Source organism: Lagenorhynchus albirostris, chromosome 6, assembly GCF_949774975.1.
Source record: "Lagenorhynchus albirostris chromosome 6, mLagAlb1.1, whole genome shotgun sequence".
NCBI classification, from domain to species: domain Eukaryota; kingdom Metazoa; phylum Chordata; class Mammalia; order Artiodactyla; family Delphinidae; genus Lagenorhynchus; species Lagenorhynchus albirostris.
Window position 1 is genome coordinate 55,538,342 of NC_083100.1, and position 22,727 is coordinate 55,561,068.

The 22,727-nt window shown below is 35.1% G+C and overlaps 1 protein-coding gene across 1 annotated transcript in view; it reads right to left on the reverse strand.

The window, feature by feature from the left end:
• AGPS (alkylglycerone phosphate synthase) overlaps positions 1-22,727 on the reverse strand; it is a 137,297-nt gene that overhangs the window by 12,154 nt on the left and 102,416 nt on the right. The window contains exons 17-19 of the mRNA XM_060152570.1: positions 19,764-19,853; positions 9,638-9,737; positions 7,321-7,378 (exon numbers count right to left, since the gene is read on the reverse strand). Coding sequence (XP_060008553.1) covers positions 7,321-7,378; positions 9,638-9,737; positions 19,764-19,853 — 248 coding nt within the window. The remainder of the gene's footprint in view (positions 1-7,320; positions 7,379-9,637; positions 9,738-19,763; positions 19,854-22,727) is intronic.

The window sequence follows — 22,727 nt, forward strand, 5'->3', positions numbered from 1 at the left end:
ACACAGTCTTGATGACGGTATATTATAAGTCTTGAAATCAGGTAAATTGATTCCTATGACTCTGTTCTTTTTTCAGAATTGTTTTAGCCATCTAGTTCCTTTGCCTTACCATATAAATTTGAGAATAATCTTTTCTATATCTACTAAAAATCTTTCTGAAATTTTGAAAGCAATTGTATTAAATAGGTAGATCAATCTAGGGAGAATTGACATCTTTATACCATGTCGTTTTCTACCAATCCATGAACACATCTCTCCATTTATTTAGGTCTTTGATTTTTTTCATCAGCATTCTGTTATTTTCAGAACACAGATCCTGTATATATTTTATTAGATTTATGCATAGGCATGTACATATTTTGTTAATTTAAATGTTTAATTTGGAGCATATGTAAATGGTACTTGCATTTTAAATCTCAGTTTCTATATGCTTGTTGTTAATATATAGAAATGCAATTGATCTTGGTGTGTGCTCTTGTATTCTGCGATCTTGCTGATCTTGTTCTAGTAGATTTTTTGGGGTGGGGGGCAGATTTTCTACACAGACAATCATGTCATCTATAAACAGCAATAGTTTCATTCATCCTTTCCAATCTGTATGTCTTTTATTTCACACTATAGGTTTTTAACAAAGTTGATCTTTTGCTCATTATTTCGAGTAGTCTCTTTTTACTTTTAAAGTTCCTCATACTATTGGATTATGTTAAGACCACAAAAACTGTTAAGAGCAGCTACCCCATAATTATTCTCTGAACAATAGGAAATAATTTTGGTTAGATAAAGACATCAATATTTAAACTAAGACTGGTTATATTTAATCAAGGTTTTTTACTTCCTGACAAGGCCTTAGGTATAATTTTAGCAAATGAACAACTTAAAAACTTAAGTCGTAAATTGAAATTTAAATATATGGCTGACATAAACGCTGCTGTTTAAACTGACCAGCTCGTCAGTTACAAAAACAAGCACTATGAAGATTAAGTTAAGCAGGCTTTATATTTCCTATAGCCTCCAGTTCCAGACTACATCTGTTTTCTTTGATACACAAAACCAGAGTTAAAATAGCTCCATTTATCACAGCATGATTGTAGGCAGACAAACCAGCCTGTTTCCAGATAGTGAAAGCAACTGTTATTAATCACAATTACAGGCCAAACCCTCTAAGAGAAACTGCATCAATACTCTCCCAACCCCCAGCCCTTCTACTTTTGAACTCAAAAATGGTACTGAGAATGTCATGATACTGCCTGAAGGTCAGCAACTAAAGATGCTCCTATGAGGTTGCCTTGAGTTTTAAGTTCAGGATGCAAATTAAGGAAAATCTTTTCTACACATATAAAAAGCAATCTTTTGAGAGCTCTATTATTAACTTTAGAAGGATAATTAAACCCATTCTATTTAAAATTTATATGGAAAGATTTCTGCTTTATGAAACTATATTGAATAGCACAGGATATTTGAAATTTACAAATTAGATGATTAACTTTAAGCAGAGAAGCATGTATGAAAATAGACATTTTTTATAGCAAATTTTGTTGCCAATTATGCTGCTCTTTCATACAGATTGTAACAGAACCTCCTATAGGGTGAGACTAACTGCAGGTTATAGATGAAAATATTAAGACAATTGTTGAATTATATTCCTTGAATATATGGGTCTTTTTCAAATAAACTATAACCCTTTCTTCAATGGTTAGAGTAGGGGGTTAAGAATACAAACCAGAGTTTCACTTGGTGCTGTCTACTGCTTTTATTTTTTTAGAAGACTACTGTTTCTTAAGCACCTACTATATGCAGGACACTTCTGATGCTTTATATACATTATCACACTTAAGTGTTACAATAATCTGAGGTAGGTACTATTCCCATTTTGCAGATGAGAAAACTGCAGCTCAGAGAAGTTATTTCCCTAAGGTCACACAGGTAGTTAAGTACAGAGCCAAGAGTCAAATACAGATTTGATTCCAAAGCCTATGTTTTTTCCCCTCTGTTTGTAAGCCTCTCAAACTTGCATTTGTTTTAAGATAAAGGCTTAAATGGAATCTTACATATATAATACATCTACGGAAGAACACTAAAATGGCTGGTGTTGGGCAGTTGTAGTGAAAGGCACATTATTTTACCCTACTTTTCCACTGAATAACTGACTCTGCTAATACACATTCTCAGAAATATTATGGAATAAACTGAGCCTTTTCATGACCCTATATTCAAACAAGGCCTGATTATTAAACGTTTGAAGCTAAATTAGCAAGGAGACTAATGCCATTTTAACATGAAAGATTCAGAGATGTCTGAGAATTTGCAAAATTGCCCCAAATTCTGTGAGCGCTTGGACACTTAACTACACACGTAACATATTCATTGAGCATCTACTTCTATGTAGAACAGCCAGTCACTGTTCTAGGGACTGGGGAACACAGTGACGGACAAGATACAGTCAGTAACCTCATTGAACTTATTCGAATGAGGAACACATAAACTATACAAGAGAATAGGGAAGACGCCTCTAAGAAGGTGACATTTTTATCAGAGATCTTCATGATGGGAAAGTGAGCCATGCAAATAAATATCTGGCGGCGGGAGGGGGGGAACAAGAGAAAGAACAGCAGGAAGAGATGGAATAAATAGCAAACGCCTTGAAGGGGGAAGAGGGTTGATATGCCTGAGAAATAGCAAGAAGGACACTACTGCTGGAAGGAAAAAGTAGTAAGAGATGAAGACAGAGAGATAAAACACACAATGTATATCCTTGAAGAACCTAATAAGGACTTTGGATTTTATTCTGAATGTGAGGAGAAAATAATGAATTTTAAAAAGATTACTTGGGCAGCAAGAGAGATGACAGCAGGGGAACAGGAGTGAAGGTGGACAGACCAATTAAGAGGCTGCAATTGTCCCAGCAAGAAAAAACAGTGATTTGAACTAGGGTGGTGGTGGTGATCCCTTCTGGTATTTGGGAGTCATCAGCATAAGGATGGTGTTTTAAGTCCTGGGACTGAAGTAATCATTGAGGGAGTGAGGAAACACGGAGGAACGATCTGGCTCTGGGCTGAGCCCTGGAGCATGCCAGTGTTTATAAAGTGGTTTAGAAGACAACCTAGCAAAGGGAAAGCATCTTCATTTTACCAGCACATACGAAATATATTTTGTGTTCAGGCTTACCTAGTTTCTTTTTCAAAGCCATAGAGGAATCCAAGTAGTTCAGAATTTGTTTACACACAGTCATATTTTTGACTGCATGAAAATAAAAAATATGAGAAATGTGATAGAAATAAAAGATTCCTATTTAAATGAGGCAGAACCTCTCTAAATTAATATGCAATCAAACCTTGCTACATTGAAGTTCAAGTTAATAATTTCTAAAATTAAATTATTTCATCAACCTTGGAGTCTTCAACAAAAAAAGGCTTATAAGCCTAGAACCTGAAAATGCACATAAATTATACAAGGAGTTTTATTGTAACATGATTTGACCTGCATTTGTTTTATTACCTGATACTGCTGACATGTTAGAAACCTATAATCAGGAAGTATAAAAACAACCAGAAAGTCAAACTGACTTATGTGCAAGAACTGAGAAAACAATGAAATAGCTATGATGAGGAAATTAAAATGTTCATTCATTTCTGTTTTAACATCTAAAGCAGGACAAGCAACTAACTTAGTGTTAAAATTAAAGAAACAGAGGTTTTATATTTTAAAAGAGAAAGACTAATGTTTAGTATTTCTTCTCATATACTTTTAAATGCATGTGCCTCTTTTCAAAGGCTTTCAATTTCAATCTTTTTAGCTTTTGGCCTATTTTCACTATTATGTTCTTAAGTCAGAGGACAAGGACCCTGAAGCAGGATGAACTGAGTTCAAACTCAAATTCTGGCACTAACAACTATTGCTGATACTTTGAAGTTACTGTACACTCAGAGGCTTAATATATCTTCATCTGAAAGACAGGAACAATATCTACTCCACGGCATTTTGATCAGGATTAAAGGAGACTGTCATGCAGAGCACCTAGCAAATATTTACAGCTTTATAAATGTTAATACCTTTCCCTATTTTATCTTCCTTCTCTTTGATGTTTTAACATCTATAGCATTTACATGTTTATTAAAGTCACCTTTTGAGTGCTTTTCAAAGAAAATGGGAGACTCTTATCTTGGTTAAAATATGATGATATCATAAACCTACCAGTTTTGATCAGCAGCCTTTTGAAATGCTATAATATTTTACTTTACTGGACTGTAAGATCCTTCAAGGGAAGGACTACCATTCTTTGAAATCCTATTGCCTAGTGGACCAGTAATATTTATAATGTGGAAAACATATTATACAACAATATTAAAAAGTATTAGGGGGCTTCCCTGGTGGCGCAGTGGTTGAGAGTCCACCTGCCGATGCAGGGGATGCGGGTTCGTGCCCCGGTCCGGGAAGATCCCACATGCCGCAGAGCGGCTGTGCCCGTGAGCCGTGGCCGCTGAGCCTGCACATCGCCTGTGCTCCGCAATGGGAGAGGCCACAACAGTGAGAGGCCCGCGTACCGCAAAAAAAAAAAAAAAAAAAAAAAAAAGGCATTAGGCATACTTGGTATCAAAAATATCCCAGGAGCTATTTATATTTTTTGCTTTGGAATCAAGAATTGAATAATCATGATCTTTTGGTTAATTAAGGTTTATATCTTTTCAACTATTCTTTAAATTAATTTCTATTTGTTTACTGAATAATAAAACAGATTATTAACCACAGCTTTCACAAATAAAGTCTAAGTCTCAAATAAATTTGTACTAGAATTACTTAACTCTTTATTATTTTAAATTTGTGTGTATATTTTTTTTTCCTGTAATGACAGCTTCACATATACATTATTTCAAGTATGTTTATGTAGGTTATGTTAGAGCCTGCTAAGAAGCTCTCAGTGTCTGGGGTGTACCTGAATAAGTATTGTCAACACTTCTGCCATACTAGACTTTCAGCATCTCATATATAGACACTATTGGTGGGACCTGAATATCCTCATAGATCCTAAAGGAGTAAAATGTCATTAGCAAGAAAAAAAAGCATTGGTTTGGCTTTCCTCCACAATGTTGCAGGTCATTTGGTCATTTCCATAACTTCTGTAGAATTTATCGCACTGTAAAGCTTAAGTAAACGAAGAACATCCTCTCACAATTAAGGAAATTAGTTCATATAACCCAGTTATCTAAATAACAATTAAGCCTCTGTTTCTTTCTATATAGTACAAGATTTGGCTATTCTCACCCTCTTGCAGAATCACATCTCTCTCATATTTACTATCACAAACATAGCTCCTACAGTTCCTGACCTTAAAGGAAAAAGTGCACTTGTTGGCTGCTGACATGTACCAAAAGGCAAAATTGTTGGCTATGGAAAGGAAAATTCTTTTTTTCTTCAAATAATTAATTATAGCTAAATTATTCTGTTTCCTCCCTCCATGAAATCAATTTAGAATGAAGAACATATTACTTAATGATATTATGTAATTTTACAAGTATACTTGTAAATTACATAGCAATATAGTGGCATCCTAAAATAAAATATACAAAAAAGATTTAAAGTAAAGTATATAGCTTTCTGAACATTTTAAAGGAAGGTGCTAAAATTCTAAGCACCTTTATGAAATACCTCATGTTTATAGTTCCAAAATTAGGTTTAGACTTTTAGATTAATCAAAAGTTTTTAATTTCACTTGAGACATTTCTAATATCCAGTTTCTTCCCTTCTTCATTTTTGTCATTCTAGCATTCATTAGAATCTCCATCAAAAGGTAATAAACAGGAAAAGGAGGAAAAGAACAAATTCATTCACCTTAATGCTTATCAGTCAGCTAACTTAGAAATTTATTTGTGGAGCTTAAGAAAAAGTAGAGGGAATGCAAAAGATTAAATTGATACAATGATGCTGGGAATTGTCTATTTCATTCATCCACATTAGCAATCTTCTTCAGGCCTGCCTGCAATAATGTCATATGAACACAGATCCTCCACAGCCCACTCTGTTTTCTACCAAAATTCTTTCAATCATCCTACAAACATGTATGGAGGGCTGACTGGGGCCAAGCACTGTTCTAGGTGCTGGTACACAGAAATCAAACAGAAGTCCCTGTCCTTATGGATCCTACTTACCAGTAGGAGGAGATAGCTAATCTCAAGAAGTATAAATATATAGCATGTTAGATAATGCTAAATGCTATGATGGAAAATCAAACAGGGAAACAGGGATATGGAGTATCCAGAGTAGGAGTATAAGCTGAAATTTTTAAATTCAGTGGTCATTTACCTTCATGCACTTCCCTAAAAAAATTTTTTAATTAAAAAAATCTACACATATATTTTCTAGGTACCAATTTATATTGAGGGATATATTAAAAACACTGGTAGATATGTCTAGGTAGATATAACATAGGTAGATATATCATAATTTTTATTACTGATGTGATCAACTCTCCAATAAAAATACTACAATGATCAAAAAGAAATACTAAAAACAGCATTAAAATCTTGAAAAGATTTTTTCATATCCCGCCTTGATTAATTTGCTGAATTTTGGGTGGGCAGAACAAACAGCTATTCAATATATAGTACAACTGACTTTAGCTACATTCCAATAGTGGATGAAAAACATTTAGGTAGGGCTTCCCTGGTGGTGCAGTGGTTGGGAGTCTGCCTGCCAGTGCAAGGGACATGGGTTCGGGCCCTGGCCTGGGAGGATCCCACATGCCACGGAGCAGCTGAGCCTGTGCGCCACAACTGCTAAGCCTGCGCTCTGGAGCCCGCGTGCCACAACTACTGAAGCCCACGCCCCTGGGGCCTGTGCTCCCCAATAGGAGAGGCCACTGCAATGGGAGGCCTGCGCACCGCAATGAAGGGTGGCCCCTGCTCGCTGCAACTGGAGAGAGCCTGCACACAGCAACGAAGACCCAGCGCAGCCAAAAATAAAAATAAATAAAATAAATAAATTTATTTAAAAAAACAAAAAACATTTAGGTAGGTTCTTTCTCCCCCTTTAAAAATTTTTGCTCTAATGGTCAAATACCTCCCAGGTTTGCTGGGCTATCTTGGGTGACATGAAGTTCCTGAGAACTCAGAAGGCTGTCTAGGTTCTGTTATCTAGGCAGGCTTGTCAAATAAAGCTTCTGTCAGTTACTACCACAGCACAGGCAACCTCAGTGACAGACATAACAACTTCAAAGAGAGCCCTAGTGCTCTCAAATTACTCATATTATGACTCCCCCAGCACTGTATCAAACCAAATATTTTAAACAGTAGGAATATTAGAAATTCTATCCCCAAAAAAGAATACCTCCGTGGTGATGCGACAGGCTCCCTCCATTAGCGAGGATTTCTTCTCTAGCAGCTGCCTGTATTTGGAAACAAAACAACAAATAGATCACTTTGAGGTGAAAGAGTAAGACCCAACTCCCAAAGGAGATACATACTTTCTGGGTTAAATAATAAAGGAGAAGCCTAATTTTCCTTTCTCTTAGGCTAACTGTATTTAAAGAGCAATTAAAATATGCAGCCTAGCTTTATAAGTTTTTTTCTAGTGAATAGTCGCAGTGTCTACAATTGTTACATCAAGATTCTAGAAAAGAAAAAAGAAGGCAAAATGACCAATTCATCAGCACTAAAAAGTTTTGTGAGGAGTCCGGTCCTACTCTGAAGTAAACATCTCACTATACCAACAAACATTAATTGACTGTATATGGTATGTCCAGAAAAGTACTAAGCAATTTACCTGGAATTACTCAGTAATTTTCACTAAAGCCTTATGGAATAATTTCAATTACTCCTATTTCACAGATAAAGAAAATGAGGCTTAGATGGTTAAATTACTCACCTAATATCATACAGTGGGCATAAGACTCAAGATTACTTACAAAGCTATCAGGGATTAACGGTAAAAACCCTTATGGAGAACATTTCTTAGGTCAATGCCTTGGGACAAATTACTTCTCAGGCTTATGGATATCTAAGTGTGAAAAAAAACACCTTGTTTTATCCTCTTAACATGTTAGGCTCCAACTAGGCTCCTTAAAGAGCAATAAGGTTAGAAAGATAAACACTTAAAGCAATATATAGAATGACTGAAGTACAGGGTGAAAGAAGGGTTACAGAAACTGGAATTACATTCAATTCATGAGTATGTAACAGATATGAGGTAAAATCCCTACAGTGCCTTGAACCTCCTAGAATTACTTGGGTGTGTATAAACCATCAGAGTTAGGCCACAGTAGAAGAGACCCTCCCTTCAGGAGGGACAGATGGACCACATCTCATTGCAAAGTAATTTATAAGAACCCTCATCACTGAGGATTTAGGGTTTTTCAAATGAATCATACATATGCTAGCCCTACTCTAAGAGACTATGTCTTCTAACAAATTATTTTATGTAAAGCAGTAACTACTTGAAACCAGCAGCACTTAGAGAATGGCTGTTTGGCTTGGGAAAGAAGGAACACTTTCATTTTTGTAGTACTATGGGGAAGGGGCCTTTGGGTAGCCAGAGGGCAACACCAAAACTGTTGTGGCCTCTCCCATTGCAGAGCACAGGCTCCGGACGCACAGGCTTAGCGGCCATGGCTCACGGGCCCAGCCGCTCCGCAGCATGTGGGATCTTCCCGGACCGGGGCACGAACCCGTGTCCCCTGCATCGGCAGGCGGACTCTCAACCACTGTGCCACCAGGGAAGCCCAGGACTCAAACTTTTGAGGATGATGGATATGTTCATTATTTTGATTGGGGTTACAATTTCACAGGTGCATACATAGGTCAAAACCCATGAAACTGTACATATTATGTGCAGTTTACTATATCTCAATTATACTTCAGAAAAGCTGGGTTTTTTTTGTTTTTTTTTTTAAAAAAAGGAGGCATAAGAGGGAGCCAACCATACCCTGTGGTTTGGGTCTAAAAATGTGCCACTGAAAATCACCTTGTGGTACTACCTTTGGCAGGCAGGCAACAGAATTAACACTAGGACACCTGAGGTTTTATTTTTAACAAACCCCAGTCTCCTCCTGCTTCCTCCACAGTCTAGTCTGTTTCTTCAACCCTAGGCATACTTGTCATCAGAAATATTGACTATCAAACAGAAGGCGTTATAAAAATTAGACGCTTAAGGTCATTTAAGAAATGTAATAGAAACTGTTGGCAAATGAACCTCAAAGGCCTACATAAAACTTAAGCAAACAAAAAAATTATAAACCTAGAATTAGGAAATTACAGCAACATAGGCCAAGAGCTTTAGAGCCGCTGACCTCAAAAGCAGTCACCATATGGAGCTGGCTGGGCTGCTGAAGTGATATCAAGGGTCCATATAGTCTTCTGTTATTTAATTTAATCAGGTATTATGTACTATAAGTAATATCCAAAGAATCACAGGCAACAGAACATTAATTTTAGAATATTAATTGTAATATGTATAGGGAATATGAATTTTAGACTTCTAATTCAGTATTCAATCCAGTGTAAAAATTATGCTTCTCATTTCTATGGGCTATCAACCAGGTAAACCACAAGTTATTAAAGACAGTCAAACTAAAATTCATAAATTGATAGTAAAGTTTACTTAAATTAATAAAAGAATGTAAGAGCTATATTCATGTATGCAAAATTACCTCAGTTTGTTCAAACACAGTCAGTGGGTCACTGATTCCCCTGTAGTTAAAGGCAAAGTAGAAATAGATACATGCACCTGCATCATAAGTCTGAGTCACCCTAAAAAACAAACAGACAAAATCCCCCACAAGGCTTTAAGTGAAATCAGATTTAACATCTAGAAACTTAAAGACAAGATTGTTTGAATGATTTGCTTAAGCCATAATCTCATTCTCTACCCACCCTCTTACTCCGTGGATGGAAAATAGATTTGCTGGATAAAGGATATCTAAGAACTACTTGTACTATTTTTATAACTTTTTTGGTAAGTCTGGACTATTACCCCAAAATTTTTTTTTAATTTTAAGATAATGTAAATATTTCTCCAACTGGCCTGAAATATACAAAATTCCACTTCCTCAGAAGGGATTTTTTTTTTCTTTTTTAACAAAGTATACTGCAGTTATAGACAGCCCCAAAACAGACTACATGGAACTTGGTGATCCATTATAAGTCTTCTAAGCTTCCTCAAAGTTAACAGAAATACATATGAGAACTTGAAACTAGAAAACAAGAAAAATGTTCAAATACCAAAAATGATCAGACTGGGCAAAACACAGCACCTTCACCAAGTTCACATTATTAGTAACAACTTTGAAAACAAATTGAATGACATGGCCTTAAGAGAGTATCTCCAAAGGTTTTACACTCTAGGTCCCATATGTGTGCATGTTGTATATGTATTTGCAAAAGGTATCAAGAATGTTAGATTAATAAATCATATACATGATATATATCTGGGCTTTCAAAATGTAATTAGGTGAAGCATTTAAAAGGGAGCCAAGGTAATCACAGTCAAATCTCTGAATGCAATTTACAAAGGTTCCCACAAAGAAGTTAATTTAACAGAAAGAGCAAATACAGAGGAAATACTTTTTTTTTACTACACAATACAAACAGAATCTAATCCAAAATTTTAATGGCCTTTTAGGCCAAATGTTAGGTGCCTCAGAACAGAAGAAATGAACTGTTTAACAATGCTACTGTCAATTTGCCAGCTATGTTTTTCTTCTAGTGTTAATTCACCCATAAAAAAGATCCCTTGAATGTTTACATTTTAACTACCAGATTTACAAAGTTTAAGAAAAATTGGAAAACCATGTTAACTGCAAGGGCACTATCACTATGAATAACCAAATTTAAATAAATTTAAAGGATACATGAATGAAATGAGTTTACAGCAATTAGTAAAATATACATTACTCATATGAGAATCATTAATATCAATAAATAGAAAATATAACTAAATATTAATAGAACATTGCCACTTTCCAACAAATCCAGGAGCTATATTACACAACTCAGTTATCAGTAGATAAGGAGGCTTCTAAAATTACAACAAAGCTTGAGTGATCAGTATCTCAAACAAAGTAGAAATAACATTTTTTGGAAAACCTTAATCTGGGGCCATTTTAGAAAGTGACAGAACTAATACCTTTTAATAGATCAATTCTATCATTTAAGACACTTAAACACTAATGTCTTCCAAAATCATCTGGACAAGAGAAAGTGTGGCTGCCAAAGTCATTATATTATTCTTTAATTTCTAAAAAATTTTTGTGCTGTATACTTTTTGGAGTACTGTACTTATGTTAGACTCACTGGCTAGGAAGTCCTTCCCACAAAACTTCCTCAGAAAATTTAGGGTTAGAGTTCCTATTCCAATATACAAAGTACCTTTTAAAAGACAGAAATGAAATAAATGAACTTAATAAATGCATCCTACAGCTGAATTCTTTTCCTTGGGATCTCTGATTTCAATGAGATCTATAACTATTTTAAATTAATTTCAGAATAGCTTTTTTAAAAAAACTGGTTTAAAAATTACATCTCACACATTCAACATTTATACTCAACACAGAATAATCTCCTTAGCCACTGTTAATCAGCTCAAATCAAACTACAGTTAAGCGTTAATCAAGTATATGCTATAAAAACTATATTTAAAACTCCTATTTAGCAAAATCATTCAATTAACTTAGACTTTGCACATTCTAAACTTTGGTTTTATAAGATGATCACAGAAGCTGAGCATTAGGCTTTTATCAGAAAATCCTTCTTAAAAAAACAGCTATGTAATAAATGACATATCAATTCAGAATATGTATACCAATTCTATCTACCTGCAATACAATACATACTGAAGATCCTTAGGCCTTATAAGTACCTTCTAAAGAACCAAGACTTAAGTATTGTTACAGAAGGTATCCTAAGGCAGAATATTTTACTTCCCAATAACTTTCAGTAAGTAGTGGTTTATCACAATGGTATTTTCATAATGAAGGGGGAGAAGTCTCAAGGGATGCTGAATAGAGAGGTAGGGCAGAAGAAGGGAGACAGGATAATATCTGTTAAGCTATCACTTGACAAAGCAAAAGAATAAAAAATCCTCAACTACACAGAAATAGATTCTATTACTTTAAATGTTTCAGATTTTACTATTAACAAATGACTTTTGGATTATTGGGCCTGTTTGTTTTCAGTTTATAATAATAAGAGGCTTGACAGACCAGATTGTCAAGAGAAGAACTAAATATCAACTTAGGTGATAATATAAATAAATACACTTTTTTTTCTTGCGGTTTAAGAACTTTAAGATAAAAGGTTCATTTTTAAAGATATGTCCAAATTAAAAAAAAAAAAAAAGAACAGGTACATTTTTACTCCTTTAATTTGGAAAGCTTCTCTCCAAGATCAGTCACTAAGCTACCAGTAGCGTTACCATGTTATAAGTTTTTTATTAAACAGAACAAGGCCCCTTTTTCCCCTCCTTCAGATATAATCGAATGCCCAGCCAATAATCTCTAAAATCCACATTTTAAGCCTTTACATTCTACCCCAAATATACTTGTTCTAAAAGATGTTAATACACACACTTGACTTAGTACTTCCTAAAATGTTCTTCAAACCATGTCTCTCCCACAAAGAAGCATAAAAGACTATTTCAAGGATACTCTTCTGATTGATGTGAACAGTTATGGTATAAGAAAGATGCTTTCCTCACATCTCATGTAAGAATTTTGTTGTCATGCCCAGCAAAAGCACAATCTAATATTCACAGAAAGATAGACAAGATGAAAAGGCAGAGGGCTATGTACCAGATGAAGGAACAAGATAAAACCCCAGAAAAACAACTGAATGAAGTGGAGATAGGCAACCTTCCAGAAAAAGACTTCAGAATAATAATAGTGAAGATGAACCAGGACCTCGGAAAAAGAATGGAGACAAAGATCGAGAAGATGCAAAAACTGTTTAACACAGACCAAGAAGAATTAAAGAACAAACAAACAGAGATGAGCAATACAATAACTGAAATGAAAACTACACTAGAAGGAATCAATAGCAGAATAACTGAGGCAGAAGAACAGATAAGTGACCTGGAAGACAGAATGGTGGAAATCACTGCTGTGGAACAGACTAAAGAGAAAAGAAAGAAAAGATATGAAGACAACCTAAGAGACCTCTGGGACAACATTAAACACAACAACATTTGCATTATAGGGGTCCCAGAAGGAGAAGAAAGAGAGAAAGGACCAGATAAAATACGTGAAGAGATTATAGTAGAAAACATCCCTAACATGGGAAAGGAAATAGCCACCAAGGTCCAGGAAGCGCAGAGAGTCCCATACAGGATAAAACCAAGGAGAAACATGCCGAGACACATAGTAATCAAATTGGCAAAAATTAAAGACAAAGAAAAGTTATTGAAAGCAGCAAGGGAAAAACGACAAATAACATACAAGGGAACTCCCATAAGGTTAACAAATGATTTCTCAGGAGAAACTCTACAAGCCAGAAGGGAGTAGCATGATATACTTAAAGTGATGAAAGGGAAGAACCTACAACAAATATTACTTTACCGGCAAGGATCTCATTCAGATTTGATGGAGAAATCAATAGCTTTACAGACAAGCAAAATCTAAGAGAATTCAGCACCATCAAACCAGCTCTACAACAAATGCTAAAGGAACTTCTCTAAGCGGGAAACACAAGAGAAGAAAAGGACCTACAAAAACAAACCCAAAACAATTAAGAATATGGTGACAGGAACATACATATCAATAATTACCTTAAACATAAATGGATTAAATGCTCCAACCAAAAGACAAAGGCTTGCTGAAAGGATACAAAAATAAGACCCATCTATATGCTGTCTACAAGAGACCCACTTCAGACCTAGAGACACCCACTTCAGACCTAGAGACACATACAGACTGAAAGTGAGGGGATGGAAAAAGATATTCCATGCAAATGGAAATCAAAAGAAAGCTGGAGTAGCAATACTCATATCAAATAAAATAGACTTTAAAATAAGGAATGTTACAAGAGACAAGGAAGGACACTACATAATGATCAAGGGATCAATCCAAGAAGAAGATATAACAATTATAAATATATATGCACCCCAACATAGGAGCATCTCAATACATAAGGCAACTGCTAACAGCTCTAAAAGAGGAAATCGACAGGAACACAATAATAGTGGGGGACTTTAACACCTCACTTACACCAATGGACAGATCATCCAAAATGAAAATAAATAAGGAAACAGAAGTTTTAAATGATACAATAGACCAGATAGATTTAATTGATATTTATAGGACATTCCATACCAAAACTGCAGATTACACTTTCTTCTCAAATGCGCACAGAACATTCTCCAAGATAGATCACATCTTGTGTCACAAATCAAGCCTCAGTAAATTTAAGAAAACTGAAATCACATCAAGCATGTTTTCTGACAACAACGCTATGAGATTAGAGATCAATTACAGGGAAAAAAACCATAAAAAACACAAAACAAATGGAGGCCAAACTATACATTACTAAATAAACAAGAGATCACTGAAGAAATCAAAAAGGAAAACAAAAAATACCTAGAGACAAATGACAATGAAAACCCGATGATCCAAAACCTATGGGATGCAGCAAAAGCAGTTCTAAGAGGGAAATTTATAGCTACACAAGCCTACCTCAAGAAACAAGAAAACTCTCAAATAAACAATCTAACCTTACACCTAAAGGAACAAGAGAAAGAAGAACAAACAAAACCCAAAGTTAGGAGAAGGAAAGAAATCATAAAGATCAGAGAAGAAATAAATGAAAGAGAAACAAAGAAGACAATAGCAAAGATCAATAAAACTAAAAGCTGGTTCTTTGAGAAGATAAACAAAATTGATAAACCATTAGCCAGACTCATCAAGAAAAAGAGGGAGAGCACTCAAATTAATAAAATTAGAAATGAAAAAGGAGAAGTTACCACAGACACCGCAGAAATACATAGCATCCTAAGAGACTACTACAAGCAACTCTATGCACATAAAATGGACAACCTGGAAGAAATGGACAAATTCTTAGAAAGGTATAACCTTCCAAGATTGAACCAGGAAGAAATAGAAAATATGAACACACCAATCACAAGTAATGAAATTGAAACTGTGATGAAAAATCTTCCAACAAACAAAAGTCCAGGAAAACATGGCTTCACAGGTGAATTCTATCAAACATTCAGAGAAGAGCTAACACCCATCCTTCTCAAACTGTTCCAAAAAATTGCAGAGGAAGGAACACTCCCAAAGTCATTCTATGAGGCCACCGTCACCCATGATACCAAAACCAGACAAAGATACTACAAATAAAGACAATTACAGACCAATATCACTGATGAATATAGATGCAAAAATGCTCAACAAAATACTAGCAAACAGAATCCAACAACACATTAAAGGGATCATACACCATGATCAAGTGGGATTTATCGCAGGGATGCAAGGATTCTTCAATATATGCAAATCAATCAATGTGATAACAAACTGAAGAATAAAAACCATATGATCATCTTAATAGACACAGAAAAAGCTTCTGACAAAATTCAACACCCATTTATGATAAAAACTCTCTAGAAAGTGGGCACAGAGGGAACCTACCTCAACATAATAAAGGCCATATATGACAAACCCACAGCAAACATCATCCTTAATGGTGAAAAACTGAAAGCATTTCCTCTAAGATCAGGAACAAGACAAGGATGTCCACTCTCACCACTATTATTCAACACAGTTTTTGAAGTCCTAGCCACAGCAATCAGAGAAGAAAAAGAAATAAAAGGAATACAAATCGGAAAAGAAGAAGTAAAACTGTCACTGTTTGCAGATGCCATGATACTATACATAGAGAATCCTAAAGATGTCATCAGAAAACTACTGGAGCTAATCAATGAATTTGGTTAAGCTGCAGGATACAAAATTAATGCACAGAAATCTCTTGCATTCCTATACACTAATGATGAAAAATCTGAAAGAGCAATTAAGGAAACACTTCCATTTACCACTGCAACAAAAAGAATAAAATACCTAGGAATAAACCTACCTAGGGAGACAAAGACCTATATGCAGAAAACTATAAGACACTGATGAAAGAAATTAAAGATGATACCAACAGATGGAGAGATATACCATGTCCTTGGATTGGAAGAAGCCATATTGTGAAAATGACTATACTACCCAAAGCAATCTACAGATTCAGTGTAATCCCTATCAAATTACCAATAGCATTTTTTATGGAACTAGAACAAAAAACCTTAAAATTTGTATGGAGACACAAAAGACCCTGAAGAGCCAAAGCAGTCTTGAGAGAAAAAAACAGAGCTGGAGGAATCAGATTCCCTGACTTCAGACTATACTACAAAGCTACAGTAATCAAGACAATATGGTACTGGCACAAAAACAGAAATATAGATCAATGGAACAGGATAGAAAGCCCAGAGATAAACCCACACACCTATGGTCAACTAATCTATGACAAAGGAGGCAAGGATATACAATGGATAAAAGACAGTCTCTTCAATAAGTGGGGCTGGGAAAACTGGACAGTTACATGTAAAAGAATGAAATTAGAACACTCCCTAACACCATACACAAAAATAAACTCAAAATGGATTAGAGACCTAAATGTAAGACCAGACACTATAAAACTCTTAGAGGAAAACATAGGAAGAACACTCTTTGACATAAATCACAGCAAGATGTTTTCTGATCCACCTCCTAATGAATAATGGAAGAGTAATGGAAATAAAAATAAACAAATGGGACCTAATGAAACGTATAAGCTTTTGCACAGCAAAGGAAACCATAAACAAGACGAAAAGACAACCCTCAGAATGGGAGAAAATATTTGCAAATGAATCAATGGACAAAGGATTAATCTCCAATATATATATAAACAGCTCATGCAGCTCAATATTAAAAAAACAAACAACCCAGTCCAAAAATGAGCAGAAGACTTAAATAGACATTTCTCCAAAGAAGACATACAGATGGCCAAGAGGCACATGAAGAGCTGCTCAACATCACTAATTATTAGAGAAATGCAAATCAAAACTACAATGAGGTATCACCTCACACTGGTCAGAATGGGCATCATTAGAAAATCTACAAACAAGAAATGCTGGAGAGGGTGTGGAGTAAAGGGAACCCTCTTGTACTGTTGGTGGGAATGTAAATTGATACAGCCACTATGGAGAACAGTATGGAGGTTCCTTCAAAAACTAAAAATAAAATTACCATATGATCCAGCAATCCCACTACTGGGCATATACCCAGAGAAAACCATAATTCAAAAAGACACATGCACCCCAATGTTCACTGCAGTACTATTTACAATAGCCAGGTCATGGAAGCAACCTAATTGCCCATCAACAGACGAATGGATAAAGAAGATGTGGTACATATACACAATGGAATATTACTCAGCCATAAGAAGGAACGAAATTGGGTCATTTGTTGAGACGCAGATGGATCTAGAGACTGTCATACAGAGTGAAGTAAGTCAGAAAGAGAAAAACAAATATTGTATATTAACACATATATGTGGAACCTAGAAAAATGGTACAGATGAACCAGTTTGCAGGGCAGAAATTGAGACACAGATGTAGAGAACAAACGTATGGATACCAAGGGGGGAAAGACTCAGATGTAGAGAACAAACATATGGACACCAAAGGGGGGTGGTGGTGTGATGAACTGGGCGATTGGGATTGACATGCATACACTGATGTGTATAAAATTGATGACTAATAAGAACCTGCTATATAAAAAAATAAATAAAATTTAAAAATGAAAAAAAATAACGTTCAGTATTAAAAGAAAAAAGAAAGCACAATCTAGCAAATTTTAAAAGGTATCTGCCCTATAGGGCAACAAGTAGAATTAAGAAACATAATATGGGAACAGGAAAGTACAAGATGGGAGAATGTAAAAAAAGGGAAAAAAAAATCACAGAAGAGATTCCAGTTTAAAGAGTACATAAGTATTTCTAGTCTTGCAAAGCAAATATACAGAAATTATCATGCTCTGTCAACATATCAAGAGGGCCTAACAATTGGATGCCTTCATGAGAATTTGTCATTAAGGAAGAAAAACAAATAACCAAATTTTCCATACTAATACTAGTATGGATTGTCTACCTCAACCTTCATGTAACTACGTCACAATAATACATACGATGCCATTTATATAGCCCTTTATACGCTTTCTCATTTCATTCTTACAACAGTCCCTTCAAGGAGATATATTACCATTACTTTACTAATGATAAACTTAGAGCTCCAAGAGATTAAATTCCTAATAAATAGCAGAACAGTGCTTTCACTCTTTAGACACATGCAATGTTACAAAATAAATAAATTTTAAAACTAAGCAGGAAGTTGCCATGGTGATGCAGTAGAAGGAAGGCCCAGATCTGCCTTCCTAGGCTGATATCAAGTGGTTCCAGGCTAATCAAAAGAACAATCATTATGAATAGAAATATACAGAAATGCTGTTGTGCTGAAGCACAACTGTTGTTTCAGAGTCCAGCATTTAACAATAAAGATACTACGTTAATTCGAAAATTACCTAACTTTTATTCATGCTTATATTGTAAGTTTTTTGTTTGTTTCTAAATATTGGAGTTATATCCCTGAAAACCACACACACAGAAAAAAAAAAGAGAAGCAGTTATATAATACAGAATGTTCAATAAATTTTAAAGTGCTAGATTAGTACTGTATCATTTATTTTAAGGTTCCCCTTCTCATGATCTGTCCTAATTTCCCTTTATTCTCTATTCTAATTAATTCGATAACTTTTGTAGAGAAGTCAAATGCTCAATTCAATCTTTATACATTTAATCTTCTGGTGTTCACACAGAAAATTAATATCAAAAGATTGAACACAAAGTGCCCCTTCTTAAGAAAACCTCCTTTGGGGCTTCTGCTATTTAACTAAGAGACGACAAAATCATCAGTTAACTGTGCTCCAATATGGATTATAACTGTCCCATATGGAAGATACTAGCCACATGTGGCATTTTAAATTTAAATTATTTGAAATTAATAAAATTTAAAATTCAGTTCCACAGTCATACTAGCCACATTTCAACAGCTCAACAGCCACATGTGGCTGTGGCTATCATTCTGGATAGGGCAGATACAGAACATTTCCATTATCACAGAAAGATCTATTAGAAAGCAACAAGTTAATCTTCATTTGGATTTTCTGGCTCCACTCATTCCTATATTCCATACCCTCTGATTTAATCAACAACCGACAAAGTGGTTAAAGTGCCTTTTCTCTGTTAAAGAAAGAGCTGCATTGAATGTGTGTGTAATTTATAGTTTCTTGACCATATATGTAATTTATAGTTTCAGTGAATGAAGGAGTCCTTCTCTTACTCCAGCAGCTCTGACATTTGGCTCTTTACCATCATGCTGTCCAGACAGGGTAGAAGGCTCATGGCTCACTCATGGTAGAAGGCTCACTCTACCCAGACAGGGTAGAAGGCTCACTCTTTACCATCATGCTGTCCAGACAGGAGAAGGCTCACTCCTAGGAAAGGGTGTTCTACTCCTATCGGGCTCAGGACTACTGTAAAAATCCTAGTGGCACAATCCTAAAAAGGTGGCAAGTAAAGTTTAGGAAAGCTTGCTAAGTGGAACAGACTGAAGCTTTTCCTCAGCTCACAAATTACACTTCTCTATTAATTAAAAAAAAAACAGTTGTTTTTTTTTTTAGAATAAAAAGTATAAGAACAACAACAAAAACTCACCTGCATGTAGCAAGAGGAGCAAACTGAACACCTTTCTCTTTGCATTCCCTTGTTATTCTTTCCTTTACATTTCTACAGAGATCTACAACCCTAGAAAAAAATAAATGAATACAATATTAAGTTTTCACATACTTATAAAAAATCTAATTATTGCTGGTTTATCAGCACATTCAAGTCAGAAATTCTCTTAACTAAAACTTTCATACTCATTCCTTCAAGAATGAACAAGATCATTCAAACTGGCCTTCCATTCATAACTTCAAGGGAGCAAAGTCCTTTCCCTTTTTGTCACAGGAAAGACAGTAGTCAGAGGAGCATACTCAAGTCTCCTGAAGGCAGTTTCCTAAGCTAAGGAAAATCCAAATTCAAAATAAATTTAATTACAAGATTCTAAAAGCTTTTTAAAAAGCTCTAAAGAAAATGTTAATGAAAATTCAATTCTGGGTTATAGGAATACCAATCTATATCCCATCTAAGAAGTTTTCCTTAATTTAAAAATAATTTAATTAATAATCATAGTGCTATACCAAATGTTCAACAGCCTATTTTCAAGCACTAAGCTAAAATCCAGCTCAACAAAGACTTACTGGACATGAACTATGTGTAAAGTTATGCTAGACAGTTTAATATGTTCAATATGAACAATGAAAACAGACAAGTGAGACATAGTTCTTAAAGGAGAGGGAAGATTGATAATATTTAACAATATTAATCTGTTTTTTAATGTGAGCTGTAACATATTGTTATAACTATATATTCTGTTTCATCTGGAAAATAAACTCTTAAAAGTATATATCAGCCATTTTATTCTCCAATAAATATCCTGGGTACATACTGACACCGATTCTGTGTTTTAAACCTTAGTCTGTTTAGAATCATGAGAAAGGAAAAGATACCAAAGAAACTTAAAAGGTTGGCCCAATTTGATAAAAACAATAACATTTAAATGGATTATGCTTTACTGAACACATTAAAGTTATCTATATTTCCAATAAGAACAAAGAAAAACTGATTAAAATATAAATATGAAAAAGGTTTTAGTGTTTTATTAGCATGTCAATTTTTACTTTTATAGTGTCTGAAAGTTTTATAAAATCTGACTTTACAAAATAGCACTCAAGTTAAGTTCTGCTTTATTCTGTGAGAGCTGCAGGCAGATACAATTTATCAATGTTACCTATGCCTTATTTATAGAATGGTAAGGATCCATGTTTCTTAAAAATCTTTCATAAAGAATTTAGATTATTGAAATTTAATGTCTTTAATTTGAAAATCCAACTTACAAAACAGATATTTTAAATATAAATAAAGGGACTTCCCTGGTGGTGCAGTGGATGGGACTCTGCGCTCCCAGTGCAAGGGGCCTGGGTTTGATCCCTGGTCGGGGAACTGAATCCCACATGCATGCTGCAGCTGGGGGTTTGCATGCTGCAATTAAGGAGCCCACATGCCGCAACTGAGACCCGGCGCAACCAAATAAAATTTTAAATATAAATAAAATCTACTAAACTTTAATATCTACAGGAGTTCATGAATATTACAAATTTATAAAAGTAACAAGTTCTTTATCATGACCCTAGAAAACAGAATTCAAGTGTTACTTGAATGAGGTACTTTCTAGAAATTATTTGTATGGAGTTCTGAAAGTATTTTCTAACAGAACTCATGCAAAGGTCAATACAGTCCATTTGGACCAGTCACTACATAGGAAGTAAACAAAACTGTGTATACCTTTTTTTTTTTTGGCCACGAGGCATGCAGGATCTTAGTTCCCTGACCAGGGCTCGAACCCAAGCCTCTTGCACTGGAAGCAAGGAGTCTTAACCACTGGACCACCAGAGAAGTCCCGTACTGTGTATACTTTTAAATTCTTACCTGACCTATTAGCAAATTTAACACTATTGACCATTTCCTCCTTGAAAACAATTTCCCTCAGCTCCTCTCACAGCACTGGTTTTCCTCCAAATCTTCTAGATTTTATTCCCCAATCTCCTCTGCTAGCGCTTATTTGTACAACTTAAATGAATCCTTTGTTTTTAATCCCTTAAAGGTTGGGGTTTCTTGGACTTCTTTCTCAGGTCTTCTTTCTTTTCTCTTCGTCCATTTACCTGTTAAGTGTTTGTATATCTCCTTTGGTTTTAATCACAAATCTCAAGCTGATGTCTCTAAAATCTTCAAATCTCCAACTCGGACCTTTTAGGCAGCTGTTTTTATAAGGCTACATTCTTACACTATTCCGTAGTTCATTCACAGGAGTCTATGCAGAATATTCACTGAGCACCTAATAGGTGCCGTCATTGTGCTAGGGCCACAGAGGAATACATAAAAACTAGTAAGACCAATAATCCTTTAAGAAACTTATGCATGAAAAGGCCAAGCAACCTAATAATGTGTGAGGGTTGAAGACCCTGATCCCATGGGTTGCTGCTAAACAAGGTCTCTACCTAGCTAAAGGTTTGAAAGAGAAAGCAAGTTACTAAATGGTAACAAACTTTATGTCAGGAATACAGCTGCTTTCCCTTAATTTTATTTATTAAAACTTCAGTTGAAGACGTTGTTTTAAATGAAAACCAAGTACGTAACCCTGTATAAAACAGATACAGTCAGTGAGTCAAAAAAGTATTTAAGAATATACAAGGAAACTATAAAGAAAAATGAAAAGATAGTGCATGACTAGCTTCCACAGTTGGAAGAATTTAAAGACAAAATGGCAATCATAGGTAAGGAGTAATCGATGACAAGGAAATTCATACTACTGAAGAAGTAACACTACACTAACCCACTTTCCCCAGTAAGAATAGGTATTAAAGACTAAAATGGTCTCTGAGACATCTATGAACAGCTCCCAAACTATATCTGCTGTTCAAACATGTCAGATGTTGATGAAGTGATAATTCCTTTTATTTATAAGATTTATTCCCCTTATTAAAATTTAGCATCAAAAACTGAATGCTGTGACTAACA